General features: G+C 42.9%; 1 protein-coding gene across 1 annotated transcript in view; it reads right to left on the minus strand.

The window, feature by feature from the left end:
* Positions 1–16830: 16830 nt before the first annotated feature.
* The window catches only part of Slc16a2 (solute carrier family 16 member 2), a 211733-nt gene continuing 203893 nt past the window's right edge, over positions 16831–24670 (minus strand). Inside the window, exons 5-6 of the mRNA XM_004867500.4 lie at positions 21075–21303; positions 16831–19387 (exon numbers count right to left, since the gene is read on the minus strand). Of these exons, the coding sequence (XP_004867557.1) occupies positions 19167–19387; positions 21075–21303 (450 nt within the window). The 3' untranslated portion in view covers positions 16831–19166. The remainder of the gene's footprint in view (positions 19388–21074; positions 21304–24670) is intronic.

Raw genomic sequence — 24670 nt, forward strand, 5'->3', positions numbered from 1 at the left:
TTATATCCTTTTTAGCCATTATATAGTCCCTAGTGGTCTTTGATGTGTAAATACAATTCCAGTTCCTATTCACATGTCACAGACACAAGATAGGCACATATACATTGTAAATTCACCCAGCCATTGCAACTTTGTTAGGTTAGTGAGGTTATTGGTTAAAGAGTCAGATAACCATCACCTTAAAGTCACCTTAAACAACAAGAGTTATGGGAAAAGCAAATCTTAAAGGAACACATTACTTATTTTGCTTCTACAACTACCTTAATATTCAATCTACTAAGTTATCTAAAGCTTTTCCCTATCATTCCTCCCTCTGTTTACTTCAGGATAATTCTTCTATCCATTATAAGTTCTATCCAGTTTATCTACATTTCTTAACACTAGCATTTGGTAGTGTTGAGCTGCATCATTGTGCTGCTGTATAAATTTTGAAATCCATTGAATGGCACAAGAACCAAACATTAATATTAATATTATAACAAGAAGGGTACTCAGAAGAGGTCCTATCCAAGTTTTCCATCCTGCCCAAGTAAAATTAATCCCATAGGATGGCTCTCCTATACCAAATTCCTCATCAAGAGCATTGATCCTATCTTTCAGTTTGTCTAGTTATTCTTGTACTACACCAGATTTATTAGCATAATAACACTTCACCAAGAAATAAGCAAGTCCTCCCTTTTTAGGCTGTTAGCAAATTGAGAGCACACATATTCTGTAATACGACATTGGCCAGTGAATCTAGTTGGGTTTCCAAAGCCTAAAGTGGGTCTCAAATTTTCTCAAGATCTTTTCTAATTTCTGGTCCTAATGAAATAAATTACTCCTTGTAGCCAAATAGGATCCCATGGGGCTGGCATATACATAGATATAGGATTACATTGACCTTGTTTACAATTGTAACAATTACCAGTGGCTCATCCAACAAGGGAGCCATTGATCCAAACTTGTGTTTTCTCTTTGCAATATAATTTCTCATTAGAATAGCCCCCACAGTCAGAAGCTACCCCAGATCCCCCATAACGTTCTCTGGGCAGGCATCAAAGAATATTGCAAATGGATAGCAATCCATTTCCCATTTTACCATTTTAAAAGTCACATATTGTTCATCAAACTTTTCATCACTATGCTTAAACACCTGCAGTTTGAAAACAAAGAAACTTAAAGCAGTGGTGACCTGGCACAACACAATAATCCATGTCATCCTTGTTGGTGCTTTCATTCTTTAGCCATGCGTTGAGTCACCAGCCTCCAGAGTGGTGAGAGCAGGGCTTTGAGGGCATTGTGTTTCTCGGCTTTCAGAGTCAGCTTTATGATTACCTTGTGTAATGAAGTCTTTGCCTTTCTGATGTCCTGAACAATGTATTACTGCAACTTTGCTAGGTTCCCACACTGCCTCTAGCAACTGTATAATTTCCTGTTTATTTTTAATTTGCTCCCCTTCTGCTGTGAGAAGACCTCGCTCTTGGTACATCATGCCATGGATGTGCAATGTAGCAAATGCATAGCAAAAGTCTGTATATATATTTACCATTTTACCCTTTGCCCATCAGAGTGCCTGTATGAGTGCCCAGAGCTCAGAATGCTGTCCAACTAGGAAGGGGACCCGGCTAGGATCACTTCATCCTTCGTGGTTACCACATGTCCAGCATGACGAACCCCATCTTCCATGAAGCTGCTCCCATCCATGAACAGAATGAGGTCAGCATTGGACAAGGGTGTCATTTGTAGGTCAGGGCAGCTGGAAAAGAGCTCATCAGTGACACTCAAGCAGTCATATTCGGGAGGGCCTGTCTCCATGGGCAAGAAGGTAGCAGGATTTAAAGCTTTTACAGGAATAAACCATAAGTGAGGGTTCTCACAGAGAAGGGCTCGTTACTGAGTAACTGATTATTTGAGAGCCATCGATGCCCTCTTATGTTCAACAGTTTCAAGACCATGTGTGGAACCTGCACAGTCAGTTCCTGACCTAGAGTTAGCTTGTCTGCTTCTTGAATTAATAAAACTGAGGCCACCAAGGCCTGAAGGAAAGGAGACCACACTTTTGTTACTGGATCTAAATTTTTAGACAAGTATGCCACTGGTTGATTTCATGAGCCTATTTCTTGGGTCAACACTCCAAGGGCCACATGGCTTTTCTCAGTCACATATAGAGTAAATGGCCGCTTCACATCTGGTATGTCTAGGGTGGAGGCAGCTGCCAAAGTCAATTTTAGTTTCTTAAAAGCCTTTTTTTCCCCTATAGCCTAAAGTAAATGATTTACTTTTTTTCCCTTTAATTTCTGCCTTTTTTTTTTGAGCTGTGGGCACTTGTTTTTATAATGTCCTTTCTCTCTGCAATATGCACACTGGTCACAATCTAGGTCCTCATGTTTAAAACCTTTCTTCTGTTTTTCCTCTGACTTCATTCCCTGTCTTTCTTTCTCCCTCTCTTCCTTGGCTCCCATAGCCACTGCTATGTATCTGGCTTTTCTCTTATCTTGATCATCTTCCTTCCTTGCTTGTTCTCTCTCACTGACTCTCTGCTCACATACACTTTCCTAGCTAATTGCAGCAGTTGCATTATATTCATGCCTTCCTAAGTTTCTTGCTTCTGAATTTTTCTTCTAATGTCTGGAGCCGAGTGAGTTACAAAGGTCATATTGATTAACCGATGGTTATCAGGAACAGCAGGGTCAAATGGTGTGTACATTTTGTAGACCTCACAGAGCTGCTCATAAAATTTCTCAGGGCTCTCATCGGGCTCCTGTTGTGTCTCTGACACTTTAATCATGTTTGTAGGTCTTTTACTCACAGCCCATATCACTGCCAAAAGGACTGTCTGATAATTTTTTAAGCTCTCCTGGCCTACTGGGGTAATGGGATTCCAATTGGGCTGCATATTTACTGGAAACTGCTGTTCGTGCCAATTGTCTGGATTTTGGGTGTCTCCTGGCATTCTAGGGGCATTAGTATTTTTACTTTCTCCTAAAACTCTCTGCATTTCTTTAGAAGTTAACAAAGTTCTGTGCTCGCTTTGGCAGCACATATACTAAAATTAGAAGTTAAGAAAGTTCTACAAAGTTCTTTACAGTCCTCCCAATTAGGACAATGAGTAGCAAAGATGGAATCATATAATTGAAGCATTTTGGAGGGGTCTTGGCAGAGAATGAATGACTTTCATTTTCTCTGGACCTAGCCTCCTTTGTCCTTTTTTTTAAAAAAAGACAAATCTCAAATACTGCACCTTGGTCTGACATATTTGTGCCTTTTCCCAACAGTCTTTTTTTTTTTTTCTAACTCACTATAAAGGAGGAGGTCATATTGTAACCTGTTGGCTCTTAAACCCTTTGAAGATGACCAATGTACACATATAGTATTATTTAGAATTTAACCCTTTGATGTCAACCAATATAAACATATTTAAACTTTTCATAACAAACTTGAAACCAACAAACATACATATTTTCTTGAGAAATCACTTTTGCACATTTTTTGACATACCTAGGCCTTTTGGTCTTTTGTATCTCTTTTTATCAAGACCAACATACAAAATGTTTTATATCAAAATTGTGTGTCTTGTACTTATAGCTTTTTAATATTTTTTTATCTCACTTACTATAGACCTTTTGTCACAGACTTGTCTTTAGCTGTTAAAATTTTAAAGTGTCCCTCTTTTGTTCTCAGATTGTTACACTTTAAATTTCGGTGGCTGCCAATAGAATGGTAGTAGCCTTGAGGGTTTTTTTTATCAACAATGTACAGAAAAGAGCAAGTTAACCCTATAATTACTATTGAAGAATTTGCAATGTACAAGAAATATTTTAAGCACATGAAGTAAACATCAACTCAAACTGAAACACAGATACATTTATCAATTAGCTAAAATTTGTAACTTGATTTCTCTTGTAAAATTTTTTACTTTCTCTGGCTTTGTTTTATGCCCTTCAGAGCTTTCTTAGCTGTTTTCAATCCATTACTTATTTTCTGTTTTCAATTTTAGTTTTCCAATTTGAGTGTAAGCCCTATTTGATCCTCTCTGAGTCTGACCACAGCATGCACCCTCTGGTGCTCTAAAGCCCAGTAGTTCTCATGTTTTTGTCCCCACCTCCTCCACACCTGTGAATTTAGCCACTCAAAAGGAGGAGGAAAGCCTAAATTCTCTCAATCTGGATCTGAAAGGACTGGTTTCTTTTCAGCATCATCCCCTTTCTGACAGAGGACCAGGATATTGCTTTTTTGCTTCCAGGGTGCACATATGAAGACAAGGAGGCATTCTGTGGCACAATTTTAGCCATAAATCAACATCAGGAAATTGATCTGGATGGTCCCATCCAGGGCCAGTGACTGTTAGCCAGATCTACCAGATGAGACCCTCATCTAGGGATCTCTCAGTTGGCCAAGCTAGGCAAAGCTTGGGCCATTCTAACTCACAAAAGGTTCTAAGTTTTGGGGTTTCATCTTAATACCGTAATTTCCAGTAAAACCTTTCTTAAAATTCTTAAGCATGCATTCCAAAACAGTAGGATGAGATGTTTCTGTTCCCACGATCAGCCAATCAGAGTGTTGGTGTGTGTATGGGTACCCTTGTATGGAGATGCAAGACAAATAAAGGTGGGGGATCACTCACTCACCTGCCTGGCTGTGGGCCTCTCAGCCACTTTAAGGTCCGTTCAGGCTAAGATGGGCTGTCTCATAAGTTCACTGTTGTGCCTTTGTTAAATGCGACCACAGAATAGTGGGACAGACCGCACACAAATTCCATGACTCAGGGAGGACTCCTTAAGCACAAGCGCCTCCTCCCTCTGTCTTGTTCTGAAGTTTTTTCCACACACTCTCCTATCCAGAACTCTCACTCACACATTTATTCAGAAGTCATCACATTCCCTCCCAGTGACCCCCTAACTGTAATCGAAACAAATGAAAGAAGCTACCTCCCCAAATGGCAAAGCACAAGGGGTGATCTGGCCCCTGCACTATTTTTGCCCAAAGTTCACAAAGTGAACCAAAACAAATGGGAGTAGCTATCTTCCCAAATGGCAAAGCACAAGGGGTGATCAGGCCCCTGTGCTGCATTTGCCCAAAGTTACAAAATACAAACTCACAAAGTAAAACCAAAGTGAAACCATAAGTTAACAACTAGGGGGTTTCCTGGGGTTTCTCACCCAACAAAGGAAAGAAATAGAGAAGACACCAACAGCAGCAGCCCTCCTTCTGTCGTCCTCCATCTTGGGTTCAGGCAATCCACAGCTGGAGAGTGGGTCTCTGTGTCCTGTTGGGAAGCCTAGGAAATTAGTCCCAGGGGTGCACCTTTCCTCTCAAGGAGACAGAGAGCGCTCCCTCCAGCGGGGTTCAGGCCAATGCCCAAAAGGGCTATTTCATTCCCAATTCCCAGTCAGGGAACCAAATGTCCCAGAAATCTCAGAAAGAAATACACAGAGACACAAAATTTGGGTAAAATAATAAAAGTTATACTTGCAAGCAGGTGGGACCACCAGAAATCTGTCTGGTTAGTATCCACCTTTTGATCTCCCTTTTCAGAGTACTGTAGTTTTCATTGTAGAGGCCTTTCACTTCCTTGGTTAGGTTAATTCCAAAGTATTTCATTTTTCTTGATGCAATTGTGAAAATTGTTTCCCTAATTTCTCTGAGTGAGTTTGTTATTGGTATAAAGGAATGCTATTGATTTTTTAGTATTGACTTTGTTTCCTGCAACATTACAGAATTTGGCTATTAATTCTAGGAATCTTTTGGTGGAGTTTTTGGGATCTTCTATGTAAAGGATCATGTCATCAGCAAATAATAATTTAACTTCTTTCTTTCTCATCCATATTTCTTTGATTTCTTTCTCTTGTCTAACTGATCCTGCTAATGTTTTGAGAATTATATTGAACAGAAAAGGTGATAATGGGAATCTTTGTCTTGTCACTGATTTTAGAGGGAAGGATTTTAGCTTCTCTCCATTTAGTATGGTGTTGGCCTTTGGTTTGTGATAGATAGCTTTCATCAAATTGAGATAAAGACCTTCTATTCCTATTTTCTTCAGAGTTTTTTTTTTATCATGAATGGGTTTGAATTTTGTTAATTGCCTGTTCTGTGTCTATTGAGATGATCATGTGACTTTTGTCCTTGCTTCTGTTAATGTGATGTATTACCTTTGTTGATGTATATATGTTGAACCATCCCTGCATCCCTGGAATGAGTCCTATGTGGTCATGATGTGTGATCTTTTTGATGACTTGCTGCATCCTGTTTGCCAATATCTTATTGAAGATTTTTTTTTTGTACTGGGGCTCAAACTCTGGACGGGCAGGTGGTGAAACCACTGAACTAAATCCCTGGCCCTGAAGAATTTTTTTTAATCAGGGTAGTACTTGCTTCCAGCAATAACTTTGAGAGTACTGATTCTCTTTTGATTTCATTAAAGAGTTTGAGGAGTATTGGCATTAGATTTTTAAAGTTCTTGTTGAAATCTGCAGTGAATATATTGGAACCTGAGCTTTTTATTGATAGATTTTATTATTTCTTCGGTTTCACTGGCTGATATTGAATTATTCATGATTTTTATATCTTTTTTATTCATCTTTGGCAATTCATATATATCTAAGAATCTATCCACTTTTTCTGAATTTTCCATTTTATTTTATTTATTGTTATTATTAGTAGTATTATTATGATTATTATGGTACTGGGGATTGAACTGAATTTTCCATTTTATTAGAGTACAAGTTTTCAAAGTAGTTATCAGTGACCCTCTGGATTTGTGTAGAATCCATTGTGATTTTGCTCTTTTAATTTCTAATTGTATGGATTTGGGTATTTCCTTTCCTTATTTTGATAAGGTTGGCTAAGTTTTGTCTATTTTTTTCAGTCTTTCAAAGAGCCATCTCTTCAATTCATTGATTCTTTGTATTGTTTTTTGTCTCAATTTCATTGATTTCTGCTCTGATCTTTGTAATTTTCTTTCTCATACTTGCTTTGGGTTTGAACTGTTCTTGTTTTTCTAGAACCTTGAGGTGTATTATTAGGTTATTTCTCTGAGTTTGCTCTGTTTTTCTGATGTGAGAATTAATTAATTAATTTATTTATTTTTGGTACAGGGGATGGAACTTGGGTCCTTGTGCTTGCAGGACAGGTGGTGGAACCACTGAGCTAAATCCCAGGCTGTGAGAATTTATTACTATAAATTTCCCTCTTAGGACTGCTTTCAGTGTGTTCCAAAGGGTCCAGTATGTTGTACTGGAATTATTGTTTGATAATAGAGACTAATTTTTTCTTTAATTTCATCTGTGCCCTTTTCATTATTCAAGAGGGTGTTATTTAATTTCCATATGCATAGTTTGATGTCTTTTACCATTGATTTCTGGTTTCATTGCACTATGATCTGATAACATGCAGGAGATAATTTCAATTCTTGGCATTTACATAAGCATGGTTTATGGGCTAGTATGTGGCCTATTTTGAAGGGTGTCCCACGTGCTGCTGAGAAGAATGTGCATTCTGTTGTTGAGTGAGAACACTCTGTAGATGTCTATTAAGTCCACTTGTTCAAAGGTTTGGTTCAACTTTGATATTTCTTTGTTAATGTTTTGTCTGATTCTTTTTGACAGTGGTGTGTTGAGGCTCACCATTACAATTGTATTGGTGGTTATATGATTTTTCATGTCCACTAGTGTTTATTTGATGATGTTGGGTGTGTATTTTGTGCATATGTATTTATGATTGTCATTTCTTCCTATTGAATTGTTCTCTTAACCAGTGTGTATTGGCCTTCTTTGTCTCTTCTGATCAGTCTTGGCTTGAAATCTACATTGTCTGCAGTTACAATAACTGCTCTTGCTTTTTTTCCAGGTTCCTGTTGCATGGAGTATTGTTTTCCATCCTTTGACTTTCAGTCTATGAATTTCTTTCTGGGTTAAATATGTTTCTTGAATGCAGCATATTGTTGGGTCTTATTTCTTGATTCATTCTGCTAATGCATTTCTTTTGATTGTTGAATTGAGTCCATTCACATTAACAGTTATAACTCATTGACTTATTGTTGTCATTATGTTATTATCCTGCTGTTAGTTTCCTTTCTTTTCCTTCTATTTCCTTGCTTGCCTTACCTGGTAGATTCATTCTATTAAGCTTTTTGGCCCTGTAATATTAATCATCTCTTTCTAAGGTATCCTTGAGAAATTTTTGGAGTGCTCATTTGGTGATAATGAATTTCTTTAGGTGCTCTTTATCATGGAAGTATCGTATTTTTCCATCAAATTTGAAAGACAATTTTGTGGGATAAGTCAATCTGGGTTGGAAGCTGTTTTACTTTAGGGTTTCAAACACTTTATTCCATGCCCTCCTTGACAGCACAGAGAACCAATAAACAAACAGGAAAAAATGAGAAAACATAGAAATGAAATACTCCCCAAAGCTCCCAATTTTCCCATGGTAAATCAAGGGGGTAGTGAGGGGAAAGAAATCAGAAGACACAGCCAAAATACCTGAAATTGTAGCAGTGGAAGTAACAAAACTGATCAGTAAGATACTCTGCAAATTCAAAGTAGAGATAATTGCAGAGATAAATAAAAGGTTAATGGCTCTAATAAAACAAATGATTAGTGAGTCTAAATATTCTATTTACAGAAGTAATAGCAGAAAACTTTCCAAGCATTTCCAACTTTCCAAACCCTTTCCAAGGGTTTCTGTTGAGAAGTCCGCTATAATTCTTATGGGTTTTCCTTTATAGGTGATTTTTTTTCTAATGTCTTTTAATATTCTGTTCTTGTGTTGAATTTCTGGAATCTTGACTATTAAATGTCTTGGTGTAGTTCTTTCCTGATCATAATTATTTGGGATTCTATATGCATCATTTATCTGTATGTCAAATTCTTTTTCTATGCTTGGAAAGTTTTCTGCTATTACTTCTGTAAATAGGATATTTAGACTCACTAATCATTTGTTTTATTAGAGCCATTAACCTTTTATTTATCTCTGCAATTATCTCTACTTTGAATTTGCAGAGTATCTTACTGATCAGTTTTGTTACTTCCACTGCTACAATTTCAGGTATTTTGGCTGTGTCTTCTGATTTCTTCCCCCTCACTACCCCCTTGATTTACCATGGGGAAATTGGGAGCTTTGGGGAGCATTTAATTTCTATGTTTTCTCATTTTTTCCTGCTTGTTTATTGGTTCTCTGGGCTGAAGCTTGCAAATTACCTTTGGTGAATAACTTTATTGCTAGACTTGATACTTCTTTAGGCAATTATTGTTCTCAGAGATGTTCTCAAGGCATATCGGCCTTTGGGTCTGTCCCAGAATCCAATCACCTTTATTTATTAGGGAAAAGAGGTTGCAACCTATTTGGCTCGTACCCAGTTCAATGGGAATGGGCCGCAGTAGTGTATATAATGTCCAGGAAATCTAGATATTGACATACAGAGAAAACAAATTGATAGCAACAACTATGTTACCTTGGCTAAAGCATTAAAATCAGCAACAACAATAACAACAACAGCATCAAATACAAACTGGATAGGTCCAGGGATTTAGCTCAGTGGTGCCGAAGTGTGCCTTGCAAGTGCAAGGTCCTGAGTTTGATCCCTGGTACAAAAACAGACAAACAAACAAAAAACTGGATAATGACAGACCCTAAGACCTGACCTAGTGCTGTACCATTTTTAACCATAGAAAGAAGATCTATAGTTATAGTACAAACTCTCAGACACCCAGATATTTTTTTTTTCTGTACCAGGATTGAACTTGGGACCTTGTGCTTGTGAGGCAGGCGGTGGCACCACTGAGCTAAATCCCCAGGCCTCCCAGATATTGATATACAGTAAACATCTACTTAATACAGCAATTTTGTCTCCATTCACAACAGGACAGTGTTCAACCATAGTAAGATATGGTTAATTATTGACAAATTCATAAAGGTTAATGGTTATACTAGTAAGGATATAGGTTGTGGAGAATGGGAGTGTGAAAAAATAGATTTTGAAAAATTAAACAATTGAAGATGGGAGGAAGGTGATAAAATTGAAATGAAAGATCCTTTAAAGGAGTAAAAGAAAATTAGTAGTATTAGATAACAGTAACAGAAAAAAACAAGAAAAAGGATAAATAAAAATGAGTAGAGATTAAACTAGAGGAAAAAAGAAAAAGTAATAAGGAAAGAAATTGAAAGAGAATGAGAAAAGAAGAGATGAGAGAGAGAGAGTACCTGGGGTAATGAGAAAATGGGTCAAAAAATTCGAAATTTCATCAAAAAATAAAAATAAAAAACCAATAGAGAAGAAAAATTATTGGATCAAAGAAAGGGAGAAAACAAAAGAAAAGAATTCCTACATATTTCCATGTGAATGTTTTTCTTCCAGAGCCTACAGTCTTTAATCCAACAAGTCATGTTCCTCTCTGCCCCTCTTTATAGCCTATGAGTTTGTGTGGTGAGTGCTCTTTTCAAAGGTTCCCCCCCTCATAAACTCCTGTGCATCACAATTATCCAACCCAGGACAAAGGCCAAGGAAGGTGTGGGACATTGAACTCTGGGTGAAAACTTGAGAAGGCTTGAGGCACCTGGTGTAGATTCCACCTGGTTGGGGACCAGTGCTGAGTACTAGTGGTCATGGAACCAGCTCAAAACACCAGACAGAGGCTTGTACCAGCCTGGGTCACCAAGTGAAGACCAAAGTGTGCCCAGGATTGATGTGACTAGATTCTGCCTGTCACATGGAGGGCACTGGGCACTGAGTGGAGTCTCACATAGGCCTGAGGCAACAGGCAGATCAGGCGGACCTTTAACCAGTTCTGAGAGCCAGTTAGAGGTTGCAAGGAATAGGAGATGAAAAAAATACAATTTGGGGCTGGGGATTTAGCTCAGTGGTTTTGTTCCCTGCTGCACAAGCGCAAGGACCTGAGTTTGATCCCCGGTACCAAAAAAAAAAAATACAATTTGAAAAATTAAGCAATGGAAGATGAGGTGATAAAACTGAAATAAAAGATCCTATTAATGAGTAAAAGATGAGTAAAAGAAAATTAATAGTATTACAGTAAACAGTATAACAGTAACAGTATACCAGTACACAGTATAACAGTAACAGAGAAAACCAACAAGAAAAAGGATAAATAATAAGGAATAGAGATTCCTTATTGGGCATCGGATTCCTAGTGGATGGATGTGGGACTGGCCTAATGTGCTAGACAGAGACTCCAGCAGTTCTGGGCTGCTCAGTTGAGATCCAGATGTTCCCAGCACTTTGACAAAGTGCAAAATGGAGCCTCTGATGTTCCCAGGGAGGGGCTGGGTGCCTGGTACTGAATGGGGGTTCCAGAAGACCTGGGGCACCAGGCCTTGCCTCATGTAGGGCTGAGGATCTCCATGGAGACACAGGCTGCCTGGGACTGGTGCTGGATGCCAGAAAGAGTCTCTGGCAGGTCTAGGAATGGCATCGGGCTGTGAGCACTGGGTGGGACTCAAGTGATTTCAGGGTGCCCAGCATGTAGGTCTGGTGTCAGCTCTGGGTGTCAGATGGGGGTCCTGGCAGGTCTGGGGCCAATTTGAAGCACCCAGCAGTGACTCAGGCATGCCCAGGACACTCAGTTGGGACTTAAATGGGCCCAGTATTGATGCAAAGTACCAGATGGTGACTCCAGGCACAAGCATGTGGGTGGATTCAGTGGTCACCCATCACTTGTTTATCCTCTAGCTGCCTGCTGTCAGGCAGGTAGGGAGGGAACTTCCCTTGCTCTTGGTGAGTGCTAGTGAGAATGCTGCAGGTTTGTAGCTTTCTTAATGACTAGAGAGGGGATGATAGGGTGAAGGGGCCCATATACCCTGAGTCTATCCTGGGAGGCTAGTCTCCGTAGTGCTCCTTGGTTTCCTCTAGCTATTTGGGAAGTTCTCAAAATGGCTGTTCCTGTTGTGGGCAAGAGTGAGGGGCCTGTAGATTGGCCCTGGCAGCACACTTCCTTTCTTTTTAACTACAATCCAAATGTTTTGTTTGATCTACATGTATCTTCTTTTAAATTTATTTTCTTCATCAAGGCCTATGTCCCTCCCCTGCTTCCAGTTACCTGGGCTTTTTAGTTAGTCTTCCTCATCTATTCAGCCATGTTGGGTGTGACCTCTTATGGGTTTTTTTAGTTCCAACTCTACATTAACCTTTTAGTTATAGTAGTCCACTACTTTGTTTGTTGTTATTATTACTTTGTTTCATATTTTAGATTTAAGAATAATCTGATTGGCCAGGCTAATGTTTTCAAGCCAGCTCATACAGTTAGCTTATGTCCTTGGAACAGATCCTTCTCCTCACTTTACCACAAAAAAATTATCTGTAGTAGGGGGAGGGAGGACAGGTAGAAAATACGGCTACTTTGGCAGCACCAGTTGTGAGCAGGACTATTCACTGAGAACAGAGTGTGGGTAAATTTGTACCTTACTAACATACCCATGAAGGAAAATTATAGAGGTCCACAAAAACTTAAGACAGCGAAATCTAACTTAAGGTGGGAGAAAGAAAAATGGCCTGTGGCAAAGAAAATGAACATGGGGAATCAATCTAAGCTTGAGAAGGGGCCTTAGACCTGAAAAATAGGAAGGTGGGGGCTACCTAATAGGGGCATTTCTCATATATCGTGTATATGGGCCATATACTTTACATTCATTCACTTTTTCTGATTTCATATTATCCTCAAGGAGTAACTATTATGAACCCAATTGTACAGATGAAGACAATGGAACCCAAAAAGTAACTCCAGAAGCCAATGAGGGTTACTCCAAAAGAAAGGCAGACCAGAGATTCCTAATTCCTTTCCATATGCTTTCCATGGGGGTAACTGGGGTAGGAGGGTGTGTGGAGGTGCACAAGGGATCTAGCTCAGCTTTTGCTGCCCTCCATGCCTCATTTTGTCACTGTGATGTCACTCTGTCCAGAGCTGTCCATAGGGGACAGAATAGGCATGGGGGTATCAGGTGCTGACTCCAAAAATTGTAAGGAGGATCTCTGAGAAGTGAGGAAGAAAGAGACATTTGCTCACATTCTGTGAAGTGGGGTGGAAGGGCCTTGGAGAAGGGCTCTAAGACCTGGTAATCAGTTCCCCTCTGGGTGGGCCTCAATCTGGAAAATGTGCATAAAGTTCGATGAGGAATATGTGAGCATGTGTAAACTGTACATTGCTTACCTAGAGATGAGGGAGTCCTTGTTACCATTAAAGGGGGTCTTTGAAAGGGAGGGGTGTTCAAGGTGCCCAGAGTCAAAGGGAGAGTCCATGCCTGTGTGGTGGTGTAAGGAGGTGGGGGTGGAGATGGCAAATGAGGAGTCAGGAGCTGGAAGGTCTCCTCCTGACAGGTCAAAGACACTGGCCTTTGTAAAGGCTTGAGACAGGATCTGTGAGGCTGCCCTCTCCCAGAATTCTCCTTGGGAAGAGGGAGCATGTGAGTGGGTGTGTGTAAAGGTGGAGTGTAGGTGATTGCCTGGCCTTCCTCAGGGGCCACTAGGCTGGTGACAGAAGAAAGCAGGTCGGGTGCAAGAGTGTTTGGCCAGGAGCAAATCAAGGACAGCAGGTGGGTCAAAAAGACAGTGTGGTCTTCACCATTGTCAAGGCTCCGTGCAGGTCTGCAGGAGGTTTCTCCAGCCTCAGAAATTTCACTCACTCACCTGTATGATCTCAGGGGAGCTGTTAGGAGAATCACTTTCTCTCAGGGTGAGATCCGTAAACTGTGTGGTAGGGGAGAAGGCCTGAGCTGGGAGCTCCTACCAGAGAGGTTGATCCCTCAGAGTTGTGGGACAGATTGATTTGGCGGATGCTGGGCACCAAGCACCTGCTCTATGCCACTGAACCACAACCCCAGGTCTCGGACAGTTTTCCTGGAGGCTGTGTAGCAAGCCGTGTAGGGGGGTGAGGAGGTGAGGACAAGCCTTTGGTAGAAGCAGTGCCACTGGGCTGACCTGTGTGGAGGAGGGCTGGCAAAGCACATACAGGTCTGGAGATTGGCCAGGAGGGTGGAGGTGGGTGGCTGAGTTAAGCAGGAGCGTTTCCTGGAGGTTGTTCCCACCCCCAGCCCTCTCATGCTGGCGGCCCGGAGCCTGGACTCTCAGGCCTTTCGCTAGCAGTAGCCAGACCTCTCATCCTTGGGACCTTGGGGACGGTGCTCTCAGGTGGTGGGAGGAAGGGGCCTCTGGTAAGGGATTCTGAGTGGGCCCACATCACATCACCTTGAGGGCCGGGACTGAGACCTGGGGCGGGTGGCGGTGTCTTGGGCAAGGAGGTGGGGGCGAGGGCTTGAGGAGGAGCTGAGCCAACCACAGAGGCTCGCAGGACAGTTGGCAGGGCTGGAGACAGGCTCCTCCTGCCTTTTTTCCTGCCTCCTTCTCAGGGGCAGGCCTGGCCTGAGTAGCAGGGACAGCTGTGTTTCCATGGCGCGGCTCCTAGGGTATCACTGCTCCTAGACCCAGAAATGGAGGGAAGCCCATGGGGGCAGGGGGGGCCCGTCACCCCCTCCTACCATGGACCTAGGCCACCCAGGACTTGGAGCCATAGCCAAGGACTCCGAGCCCCATCTGCATCCCTAGGCATTCTCAGAGTTTAGGGTGGGCATGGGCCCCGGTGGGAAGTGACACCGATCAGCATCCTCAGTCCTGGATCCCACGGCCCAGTTGATAGGCATACAGGGTGGGTGCATGGTGGTAAAGGTAAGGGGTAGAGGCCGCCCTGCAGATTCCTCAGCCTCTGGTAGGAGCCCAGGCTGGGTGAGGAGGCTTTGGCCAGGACATACGATAGATGCTGTCCACTAGCTCGACTTGTGCGGGCAGGCAGGCAGGAAAGCGGCTGACTGTGCGCCCCGCCCCCCAGGACGGCGGGCTCTGACATTTGTTAGATGTGAGCAGTGGGCTAATTTTATCTGACCCAGGCTCAGCAGGAAACCGACACTGAGGCCTGCATTGTTCTTCCAGACGACTCCGGCCCCTGGGAGCACAGTCTCCAGGGAGTGAAGGTGGGCAGGGGATGCAGCCCTCTGTGTCTCAGTGAGGGTGTGGTGGCCCCTTGTCCTGTCTCAGGGCAGAGGAGGTACATGTACTCCAGGCCACTGCGGTCCAGAGGAGGAAAAGATACCTTGGAAAGAAGATATTACAGATTCTTATTCTTCTCACTGTTGTCTCTAATTCTGATTGTGTCATTCCTGAAGTCCCTGGTTCCTCTCAGAGTGCCTGACATACAGTAGTGGCTAAGAGATTTTGCTGAAAGGACTTGGTAACCAGATCTGACGCTCTGCTTCTGGTGACCACTAGAGAGCTGAACAGCAGGAATCAGCATGGCCTTTGAAGCACAGCCTCCTCAACCCCTTTGGGATCTGGGTATCTAATTCCTTTTCTAGTTCTTCTGGGGTCTCTGCTACATTTTAGCTTTAGAGTTTCTGAACTTGCTTCCAGGTCTCTTTTGGTTATTCACCCTTTCCAGGCACAAACTGTTAGGTGCTGGGGATTTATAATCCCTGTCAGTTGGCCTGCTTTGCTAATTGTGAAGAAGTTGCGTGAAGCTGCCGGCTGCCTTTTCAGATGTGAAAAAGCCCTGGAGGAGACCCTATACTCACAAAAATGATGGGATTTCACAGCTTTGAAATCTAAAGATCCTGAATGATCAAGCATAGACTGTACCCTGGGGCTGCTGGGGGGAGGGACTGAGGGGGTCAGCAGTCTTTGGGTGGAAGAGCCTGGGAGCTAGCAGCAGGACAGAATAACTAGCCTCCGTGGGAGGAGATGAGGACTCCTGCCACCTGAAGGTATCTGAACTGAGTGAGGAGAAATGACCTAGCAGAGATGGTAAACCACCCTCTCTGAAAGGAAACTGATCCTTTCTCTTTATCCCTGCCCTGCCCAGTGCACACCCAGAGGGATGGGCTTTACTTGTACCTCTTGGGTTGTTGGGAGTGGAAGGGCAGTTGGTGGAACCAGGTCTCTAAGGCCAAGGCTACCTGAAGGCCTAGAGTGACAGGGACAAAAATTACCAAAAATATATGTTAGTTGGCAGTGAATGTAATCATAAGGTCAGGAGTGAAGGTAATCATGAAGATATGGGGTATGCTGAAAGTTAGACTTTGCTCAGCTTTAATTTTTTTCTCAGAGCTAGTCCTGCTGACACCCTTTTGGAAATGGGCTTTCTATATGGTTGTTTAATGAAGTGAGTGAATCGCTTTTCCCTTTTAGGGCTGGTTTCTTCACATGTAAAACAAGGGATTTGAAGTAGGCTGGAAGTCAGTCACCTGAACTCAAGTCTAAGCTTGTTATGTCACTGATGAGCTATGTGATTCCATAGCATTCCCTTCCTATCTCTAGGCCTCAGTTTTTCAACTTTAATAAAATGCACAATGTGGACAAGGGGGACTCCAAGATTACTTGTGCTTTGTCATTTTTTGCAGGTCTCTCTCCTATATCACCCTCCACTCCACGCTGTTATTGTAGCATATGTAACCCAGCTATACTAATACTTTCAGATTCTCCACCAATAACATAAAAGGAGAGAGAGAGGGTTGAATTGTATTATTGCTAAGGCCTTTGTCAATTTTCAGTGTGGCACATTTGTAGCAAGGTGATAGCTCTGGCAATGCCTCTTTTCCAACTCAACCAGTAATCATTTTCTCATATTATAAAGTCATCAGTTTTCCACTTCAGAGCTCCCTAAAAATTTCAATCTCAGATTGTCCACTCAACCCCAAACCCTTGTATTGGTCTTCTTCCATTGTCTGCTCTCACAGGGAAATTTGCTTTGGCAGAAATTTGCTTTGGAACGAGGCTTCAGTTCTAAAGCCAAACTTCCTGGTGTTAACCAGGTTAAGACCATTTCACCCTTGTAGGCAACATCCGTACCCAAACCAGACTTTTAGATCTGTTTATTTTGTTCCAAACCCCTTGAGAATTTAAATGTTCCAGGTCTTAAATTCCAAAATTTTTGTTCATTCTCCTAAATGTAACTGAGGTGCATAAGAGGCTGCATCCTACTCTAAATATTAATACTGTGCTGCTTTTGCCAACTAACATTCTCTCCAAAAGCATACAAGCCCGTACATGCACATGGACATGTGTGGAAGAAGTAAACTGACACCCTGCCAATGTTATGTGACATCTGAATGGGCAGATTTGGGATCTGTGAATGTCATTCCTTCATTTGGAGAGAAGTGGGTGGCAGCCTGATTCTTAAGAAGTAACCAGCCGGGACCAACAAAAGGAGGCCCTGTGGAACCGCCCTCTAGGGACTCCGTGGTGGTGGGACAGGGAGAAATGGAAGCAGGGGCATTGTTGCTCCAGTATTTTCAGTGGTTTTTCCTGGAAGTTACAGGTCTTCTGGGTCCCATCTCTTCCTGTTCCACTACAGTTTGAGCAGACTAGCTAGTAACTAGGCCCCTTCCTACCCACAGAATTAAGAATCAGTGGGTTTTTCTTTGGGGAGTTGATAAGAGGTGGACTTGAACTACTGGAGGGGAACTCAGGACTTTGGCCTTGAATGAAACCATCAAAGGCCTACCATGCCCCACTTGCCTATTTGTGACAGATAAACTCATGTGTGGGGATGATTGTGTTTTCTGGAGCGCCTTTGGGAAGCCTCATCCTCCTGGCCCCAGGATGACCTTGGCTTGGGGTGACAATTTACTGTTGACTTCATATGACAGCCAGGGATTCCTGGCAAAAAGTTGATGAAAGGTTGGGTGATGGGAATACAACAATGAAAGGCAAGAAGAGGAAGAAAGAGACACAAAGACAAAGTAAGGAAAGAGAGTAATGAGGTAAGCTGTGCTAGTTGGACACAGCCTGGCAGTGCCCTCTAGCCCCTAGCTACGGGTACTTGGAATGTTCTTCAATAAGACTGTTGTCCATAGCCTGGATATAGAGAAGCATCTGGCACCTGGTTCAGAGGGATGAAGGTGGTCCAGAATTTACTTTTCCTGGTACCTTTAATGCACACTAAGCAGAGTGGCTCAGGATGCCCAGCATGAGGGAACGTGCTCAGTGGTAAAGCCTAAGGAGGCTCCCCCTTCCTAAAAGAAATTGTCTAACCCTTATGTGGCTGTTGCATGTACCTATTTGAGATCCAGGGTCAGAATGAGGTTTTTCCTAAAATAGTCCATTTCTTAGCCTGGCCCAGGTGGAAATATTGACCTGTCATAAAAATTGAGAGATGGAGTCCTCCACTCCACCATGTTTACAACCACTATATCTCCCCTCACCATGCCAGCTCACTATCATCAGTTCTCTTCTTGCTGAGATGAAAGGAGTTTCTTCACAGTTTGACAGGTAGATACGAGTGTAAGGAGATGGGAAGGCTTTCAGGTTAATGCATTGGTTTTGGAAATCTGTAAAAATCACTGAGTGGAGCATGGAACTTTATGCTCTAAAGTCCCTTCCTCATGTGATATTTTACTCTTCCAGTCTATGATTATATCACCTTGAGCCCAAAAGTGAGATGTGGCTCAGCCTGAGATGAGTGAGATTAATTCTAGTGTTAGGGGTGGACTGGGCCAAGATGAGGCTGATTGGCCCAAACTCTGGGTCTTTCTTTTCTCCAAGCACCTATGTGTCTATGGCAGTCATAAAAAGAAATAGAAGGGAAAGAGAATGGAGAAAAGGCAGTAGAGGAAAAGTAAAAAGAAGAGAGAAGCAGACTTTAACCAATGGTAACATGGGGATATCCCCTGTACACAGCTCTTGGCAAGCCACAGCCTCAGGAACTCTGATGCTAAACAGGGCTACTTGTGTCAGTTTTGCTTCCCTTCCCCCACTCCTAAATGGTTCCCAAGGACAGATGGAAATGAACTTTTAACAAATAGAAATTTGGATATCCCCCACTAGGCTCCTGGGGGCACAGAGCACCTTTGGCAGCTGATTTTATAGGGTGATAACAAGCTAAGGCCAGGAGGTTGCATCCTCCTCCCTCAGGGACCAGAAAGTATGTGGAGTGATTCCAAAGGCCAGAAGGCAATCCCAAGCTTGCCCAGATCCTGGGAGAAGGGCCCTGGAAAGTTAAAGGCATTCATGGGGAGAATTTGGTTGAATGTGGAACACCTAGAGCTTTGGTTCCAAGGGGATGGTCAGGTGGCTGAAATGCTATGTGCACAGGTTTGGGAACAAGTGTGCTGGTGGCAAAAATGTAAATGCCGAGCAGGGTGGGTTGAAGAAGAAGGGCTGAGAAGGAGCACACAATATCAAGAAAAAGGCATTAGACAGGTTCCTCAGGGGTGGGGGAGCCGGGCAGCAGCTCCCCATTGGGGTCTGGGTCAGGGACCAACATCTTATCCTTGCTGGAATCCCTCTGCTCTTTCTTGAACATTCTTTGATGCATCAGAGGAACAAAGAAGAGGATTACAGCCCCAATAATGGGGGGCACACCGGCAAAGTAGAAAGCCACATGGTAATCCCCAAAACAGTTGCGGAGTAGGCCTGAAAGAGAGAAGAAACACAAGTCAAGCTCAGCTTTGCTTTGCCACCCAAAGGTACTGTCTGCCTCTTCTAGGGGCTCTACCAGTGCCTATTTAGAGACTCTTAACCTTCACTGGCTTGACTCAGAAGCTCCCTCACCTTCAAGGAAGGTAATGGGCCCACAGGCCCTTGAGGTGAATGTTCATTATGAAAGAAGCTAATGAGGCTTCTCTTGATTCTACATTTGTGATTTTCATCAAGCTACACTACCTTCCAGTCACTCCTCTGCATGGAGTTAGGAGGAAACCTAGTATAAAAGAACTTCACAGAAGATGGCCAAGCTTTGTCTTGGTACACAGTGCTATTCTCCCTACCCTGCCCCACCTCTATATTGTTCTTGTGGAACAATTCAACTGAGTTCCTGTTTATTTTTTCTCTGAGTTCCCTTTCTCTGAAACTCCAATTGCCCTAAGAAGAAATTGTAGGTATATGTCTTTCTCCCCATTACAGATATGATTGGGCCTTCTGGGTTCCTCCAAGCTACCAATACCATAGATATGTTGACCACGGGATGCAGGACCTCCTCTGTTCATCTCCAGAAGCTAATATGAGGTACCACATAGGGAGGATAAGCCCAGGAACACTACCCAGGAAAGGCAAGAAGGCCCTGGGAGTTTGCTTATTCAGGAAGTAAGCAAAATAGAAAGAGTTGTAGATGCTGGGGTCCTATTGGGATCCTATTGGGATAAGCCCAGAAACACTACCCAGGAAAGGCAAGAAGGCCCTGGGCTTTTGTTTATTCAGGAAGTAAGCAAAATAGAAAGAGTTGTGGATGCTGGGGTCCTATTGGGATCAGGAGCAGGGAAGAAGCTTTCTTCCCCAAGTAAGGAGTATGTCTGTTGCACAAGAGCCTGAGTGAAAGCTTTGTGACTGTCACACGATGCTCTCATAAAACTTCACACATAAATGGTGTTCAAGGAGTGTTTGTTGATTTAGCCCATTTGACCAGCCTAAGGGAGGATACTTCATGAATCAATGTTTGTAATAAATCCCTAGAAAGTAAATGAAGTTCTATTTTCATTGGTTTTCCTATTTCTTATATTCCCTGGGATACCAACAATGCCTTTCTGGCAGGGTGGATGAGGGGTGCTGAAAGACAGTATTTCAACACTGCCTGCTACTCATTGGAGATGAGTCTCACTGGCTCAGTCCTGGAGTGTTTCCTAAATCAAATCTCTTCTACAGGCTCAGTTTCAAAGCTGGTAGACAAGGAAGAAGAGGAGGCTGTCTCTAAATTTTAACAAAAGCAGGGCCCACTTTCTCTCTTCTCAGTTCTTTTACCCAACTACTTTGAAAATAATCACTTGACTAAGGAGAGAGCAAGAAAGCATGAATCAATAGAACAGTCAAGAAGGCCAAACTCATTTTTCTCTCTACTCTGCTGGAAGGAGCCATACTCTATAGTAAAATCCCAGTGCAAGATATATAGCCATGGAAACCCATCCCCCAAATGAATCAATGTCTGTGTATTCAATGTATTCAACTGTATTCAATCTCTTCTACTACTAGTGATAAGGAGTTTCATGCAATGATAAGGTTGCTTACACAGAAAATAAGAGGAAAAGGGGCCTCAAGCAGAGGTACTCAGATGCAGAGCCCAGGGAAAACAGACTCTCTGACTGATGCCCTCTCTGGAAACCAGCCTTACCTGCAATTGGGGGTCCAGCAATCATTGGTAGGGCCATCATGCCTAGGAGGTAGCCAATGGCCTGTGAGGCCTGCATTGGGCCCACTAGCTCAAATGCGATGGGGGCCATGATGGTGATGAAGAATCCATCACACAGGCCCAGGAAGAGGCAGACAACAATGAGGCCCCCGAAGTCCCGGCACAGGGGAATCATCATGGACATCAGACCCAGGAGCAGGAAGGAGAGGACCTAGAGGAACAAGGGGCCAAGGTCATGTTTTACTGGCCATTCAAGATCACATAACAAATGGCATCTCCTTTCTCAGATTTTCATTTTTACCATCTGTAAAATGAGGCAGGGGGTGTGGGGTGTCAGGGTCAGAGAGAGCAGTTGGACTAAATAGTTACTTAAACCCTTCACTGCAAGACTTATTGCAGTGAAAGATTCAGTCTTTAAGAGAGCCCCTACTTAACTGAATATAACAAGATTTTTTTTTAAAAATGAGGGCATGGACCCTGGCCTCAGTAAGTTTATCTTTACAATCGATCCAGAGATAAAGAGAATTGCTGTTTTTGCTTTCTGATCCTCTGGCTGCCCCAGAGATCAGGGCCTGGGTTCAGAACATATTGATGTTCTCAGAACCAAGTAAGGTGTGGAAAAAGGAAAGGGAGGAGGTGAGGATGGCTTGAGTGATGATTAGCTGGGGACTAACAGTGGAAGGTACAGCTTCCTAAAATGGGGAGGAGGTGAAGCCCATTTTTGTGGGGGTAGATTTAGGAAAAAGACCATTGGGAGTTCACCCAGGTTCCTTATGCTTTGAGAAATGGGACACATCATCTTCATCAGACATCCTAACATGGCTCTAGGGGCCCCTGGGCTTGGCTGGACACCCCAGAAGACAAAGAGGGGACTTTCAGGGGAACCAAGCTAGTAAGAGGGTATCTAGGGAGCTTGTAGCCAGCCCAGGAGCACTGATTAGCCACTGGGTTTTTTAGGGGGGCTGAGAAAAATGACTCCAAAACAAACTGTCTTTCCAGAGACTGTTTTCCACCCTCAACAGGGATAATAGACACTGGAAACACAGCAGATCTTTTTTTTTTTGGTACTGGGGATCCAACTCGGGTCCTTGCGCTTGTGAGGCAGGCGGCAGAACCACTGAGCTAAATCCCCAGCCCCACAGCAGATCTTTTGATTAAGGTTATGTACAATCTGCCTGTGAGCTAGACTGAAGATCTGGGCTGTAGGCAGAGAAAGGAACCCCCCCCTCCCCCATTTATTTTCCATCCAACTCTTTCTGCCGGCAGAGCAAGTTCATCTCAGGGCCAGGGATAAGACCTGATCTGTTTACTAAGGCCTTAAGAGGGCCAAGGATTTCCCAATAATTCCTGGTTGGCCAATAAGCAGGATAATTTACCTAAATACATGGAAGGAGTTGGAGTCAAGTCTTCTTTAGGCTCTAAAGATTTTCTGTGTTGTTGCTGATGCTGGGTTTGTTAGATTGATCAACTGGTTTTGGGGAAGGATAATGTCATCTGAGGAATGCCATCTGAGGACATCTCTTTGTTGGGGGAACTTTGAACTTTGCCCAGGCTGTTTTGACATAGCTAGACAGAGGCTAGGAATAAGAACCGAGGCATCTCAGTTTCTCCTTTAGGAAATTCACACACAACTATGTAATGAAACCAGATCCACCTATCGAACAAGATTGTTATGGAAATTAAGAGTTAACAGCATTTATATAACACAAAGAATCCAATTAACTGATTTTAATCAGTTCTAATTGCTAACTCATTGTATCTAGTTGCCTTTTAACATCCTCCATGATGCATTGCTAAGATTTAGAAATTTAAAAAAAATCATTGGAACTGAAAATCTGGCCTCAAGAAGTGGTTCACAGTGAGGCTATCTTGAAAGTTTATCTCCCAGGAAATCCCTGAAAGCACTTCCAAGGGGACTTTCACTAAATTCACAGCAGGAATTTCTGTTTCTGATGGATCTAGATGCTTTCCTAAATATCAGAGGTGTATTGGACAAGGACGGGATTACTTTCTTTTCCAACAGACTGTGCTGCAGCTAGATGCCACTTGTACCTGTCTTTACCAATAGTAGGAACCACAAGGTCTCATGGAGTGATGGTGAACCTTTTAGAGCTTTCAGTGATAACAGTCTGCCGTGGCATATGTGCCATAGGTTTGCTACCACTGCTCCAGTGCATGGCTCTTCAGAACTACAGGCTGTGTACCTCCTTTCCTCTCCCAGGCCTGTACTCATGCATCTGACCCAGGGAGAAAAGAAGTCAATTCCTGTGATGAAGTATCTTGAGAAATGCAAGAGAAAGGAAAAGTTCATCCATTCTCTTCTTCTCTTGGCCTGTACAATCAATTTATAAAATGAGAGAGCTGGACTACAAGTTGATGATTATATGTTTCATTTATAATATTCTAAGATTATTTGATATTTTTCTAAGGGTAAAATGAGGTCAAGTAAGAGTAAGGAAAAAGAGCAGGACCAGATAGTGGGCAGGGAAAGTTAGCAGAAACACTGGATTTTTGCCTAGCTCGGTTTCTAACTAGTTATGCCTACCTGTGCCTTGGAACTCCTGCTGCACAATGGAAAGCAAAAGCTGCTTGGACCCTACCCCTCTCCTATCAACTGTGATGAGAAGCACATGAACTATATGGCTAGGCAGAGGCTGTTGCCTTGCCACAAGATAAAGTCCTGGCTTGATGCCAGATTATCCTGATTTCTCAAACCCCGTGGCAGGAAGATATATCTGTGAGGGTCAAGCAAAACAGGCTGGGAGAGCACATATACTCTTATGCAAAAAGCCACCCAGTTCTTCTGATATTTGCACAGGGATTCAAAAATTCCTAATTGGTTTATCTCAATCATGGTCTCTGGGTTTGTACTTGGACAAGTCACTTATCTCTGAGCCTTGGCTCTGTCATCCATCATTTAGGGTAAGGTGGAATATAAGGGTGTTGCATAAGAGTTCAGCTCTATCATGACTATCTGAGAAGGCTTTTCTTCAGTTTCTTCTTGTTTTTGTTTTTTTTTTGGTACCAGGGATCAAACTCGGGTCCTTGCACTTGTATTGCAGGCGGTGAAACCACTGAGCTAAATCCCTGGCCCTTCAGTTTCTTCTTTAGTGCAACCGGAGGTTGGACTTGGTAAGACCACATGGACACACCCAGCTTTGACAAAGCAGATTCACCAGCTCTTGCAAACTAACACAGTGTTAAGCACAACAGGAAAAATTAATCACGTCCTTATCCAAGACTCCTGAGGGTACTTAGAAATGTACTTAGGAATGTACTTAAGGCCATCAGAGATGGAGAAATCCCTGGTATGAGTATAGTCAGGGTTCTTTGAACATGGTTTCAGGGCTTTTCTAGGAGATGAGTCTAAACCAACTACTTTCCAGATGGATTATTTGTGACTACTTGCTCTCTGTGATTGCCTTTGACCCTCCACCGTGCTCTGCACTTGGCACATTGATAAACCCAACTGTAGGAGCAAAATGCATGAGCTAAGTCAGGAAGGTAGTACTGCTGTCAGGTACACAAAATTGACAACTCTTAGTAGTAATCTGTACTCAAACCAGACAAGAGCCCAG

This window comes from Heterocephalus glaber, unplaced genomic scaffold (assembly GCF_053883595.1).
Source record: "Heterocephalus glaber isolate CG9 unplaced genomic scaffold, H.glaber_assembly_v1.0 deba00001613, whole genome shotgun sequence".
Lineage (NCBI taxonomy): Eukaryota > Metazoa > Chordata > Mammalia > Rodentia > Bathyergidae > Heterocephalus > Heterocephalus glaber.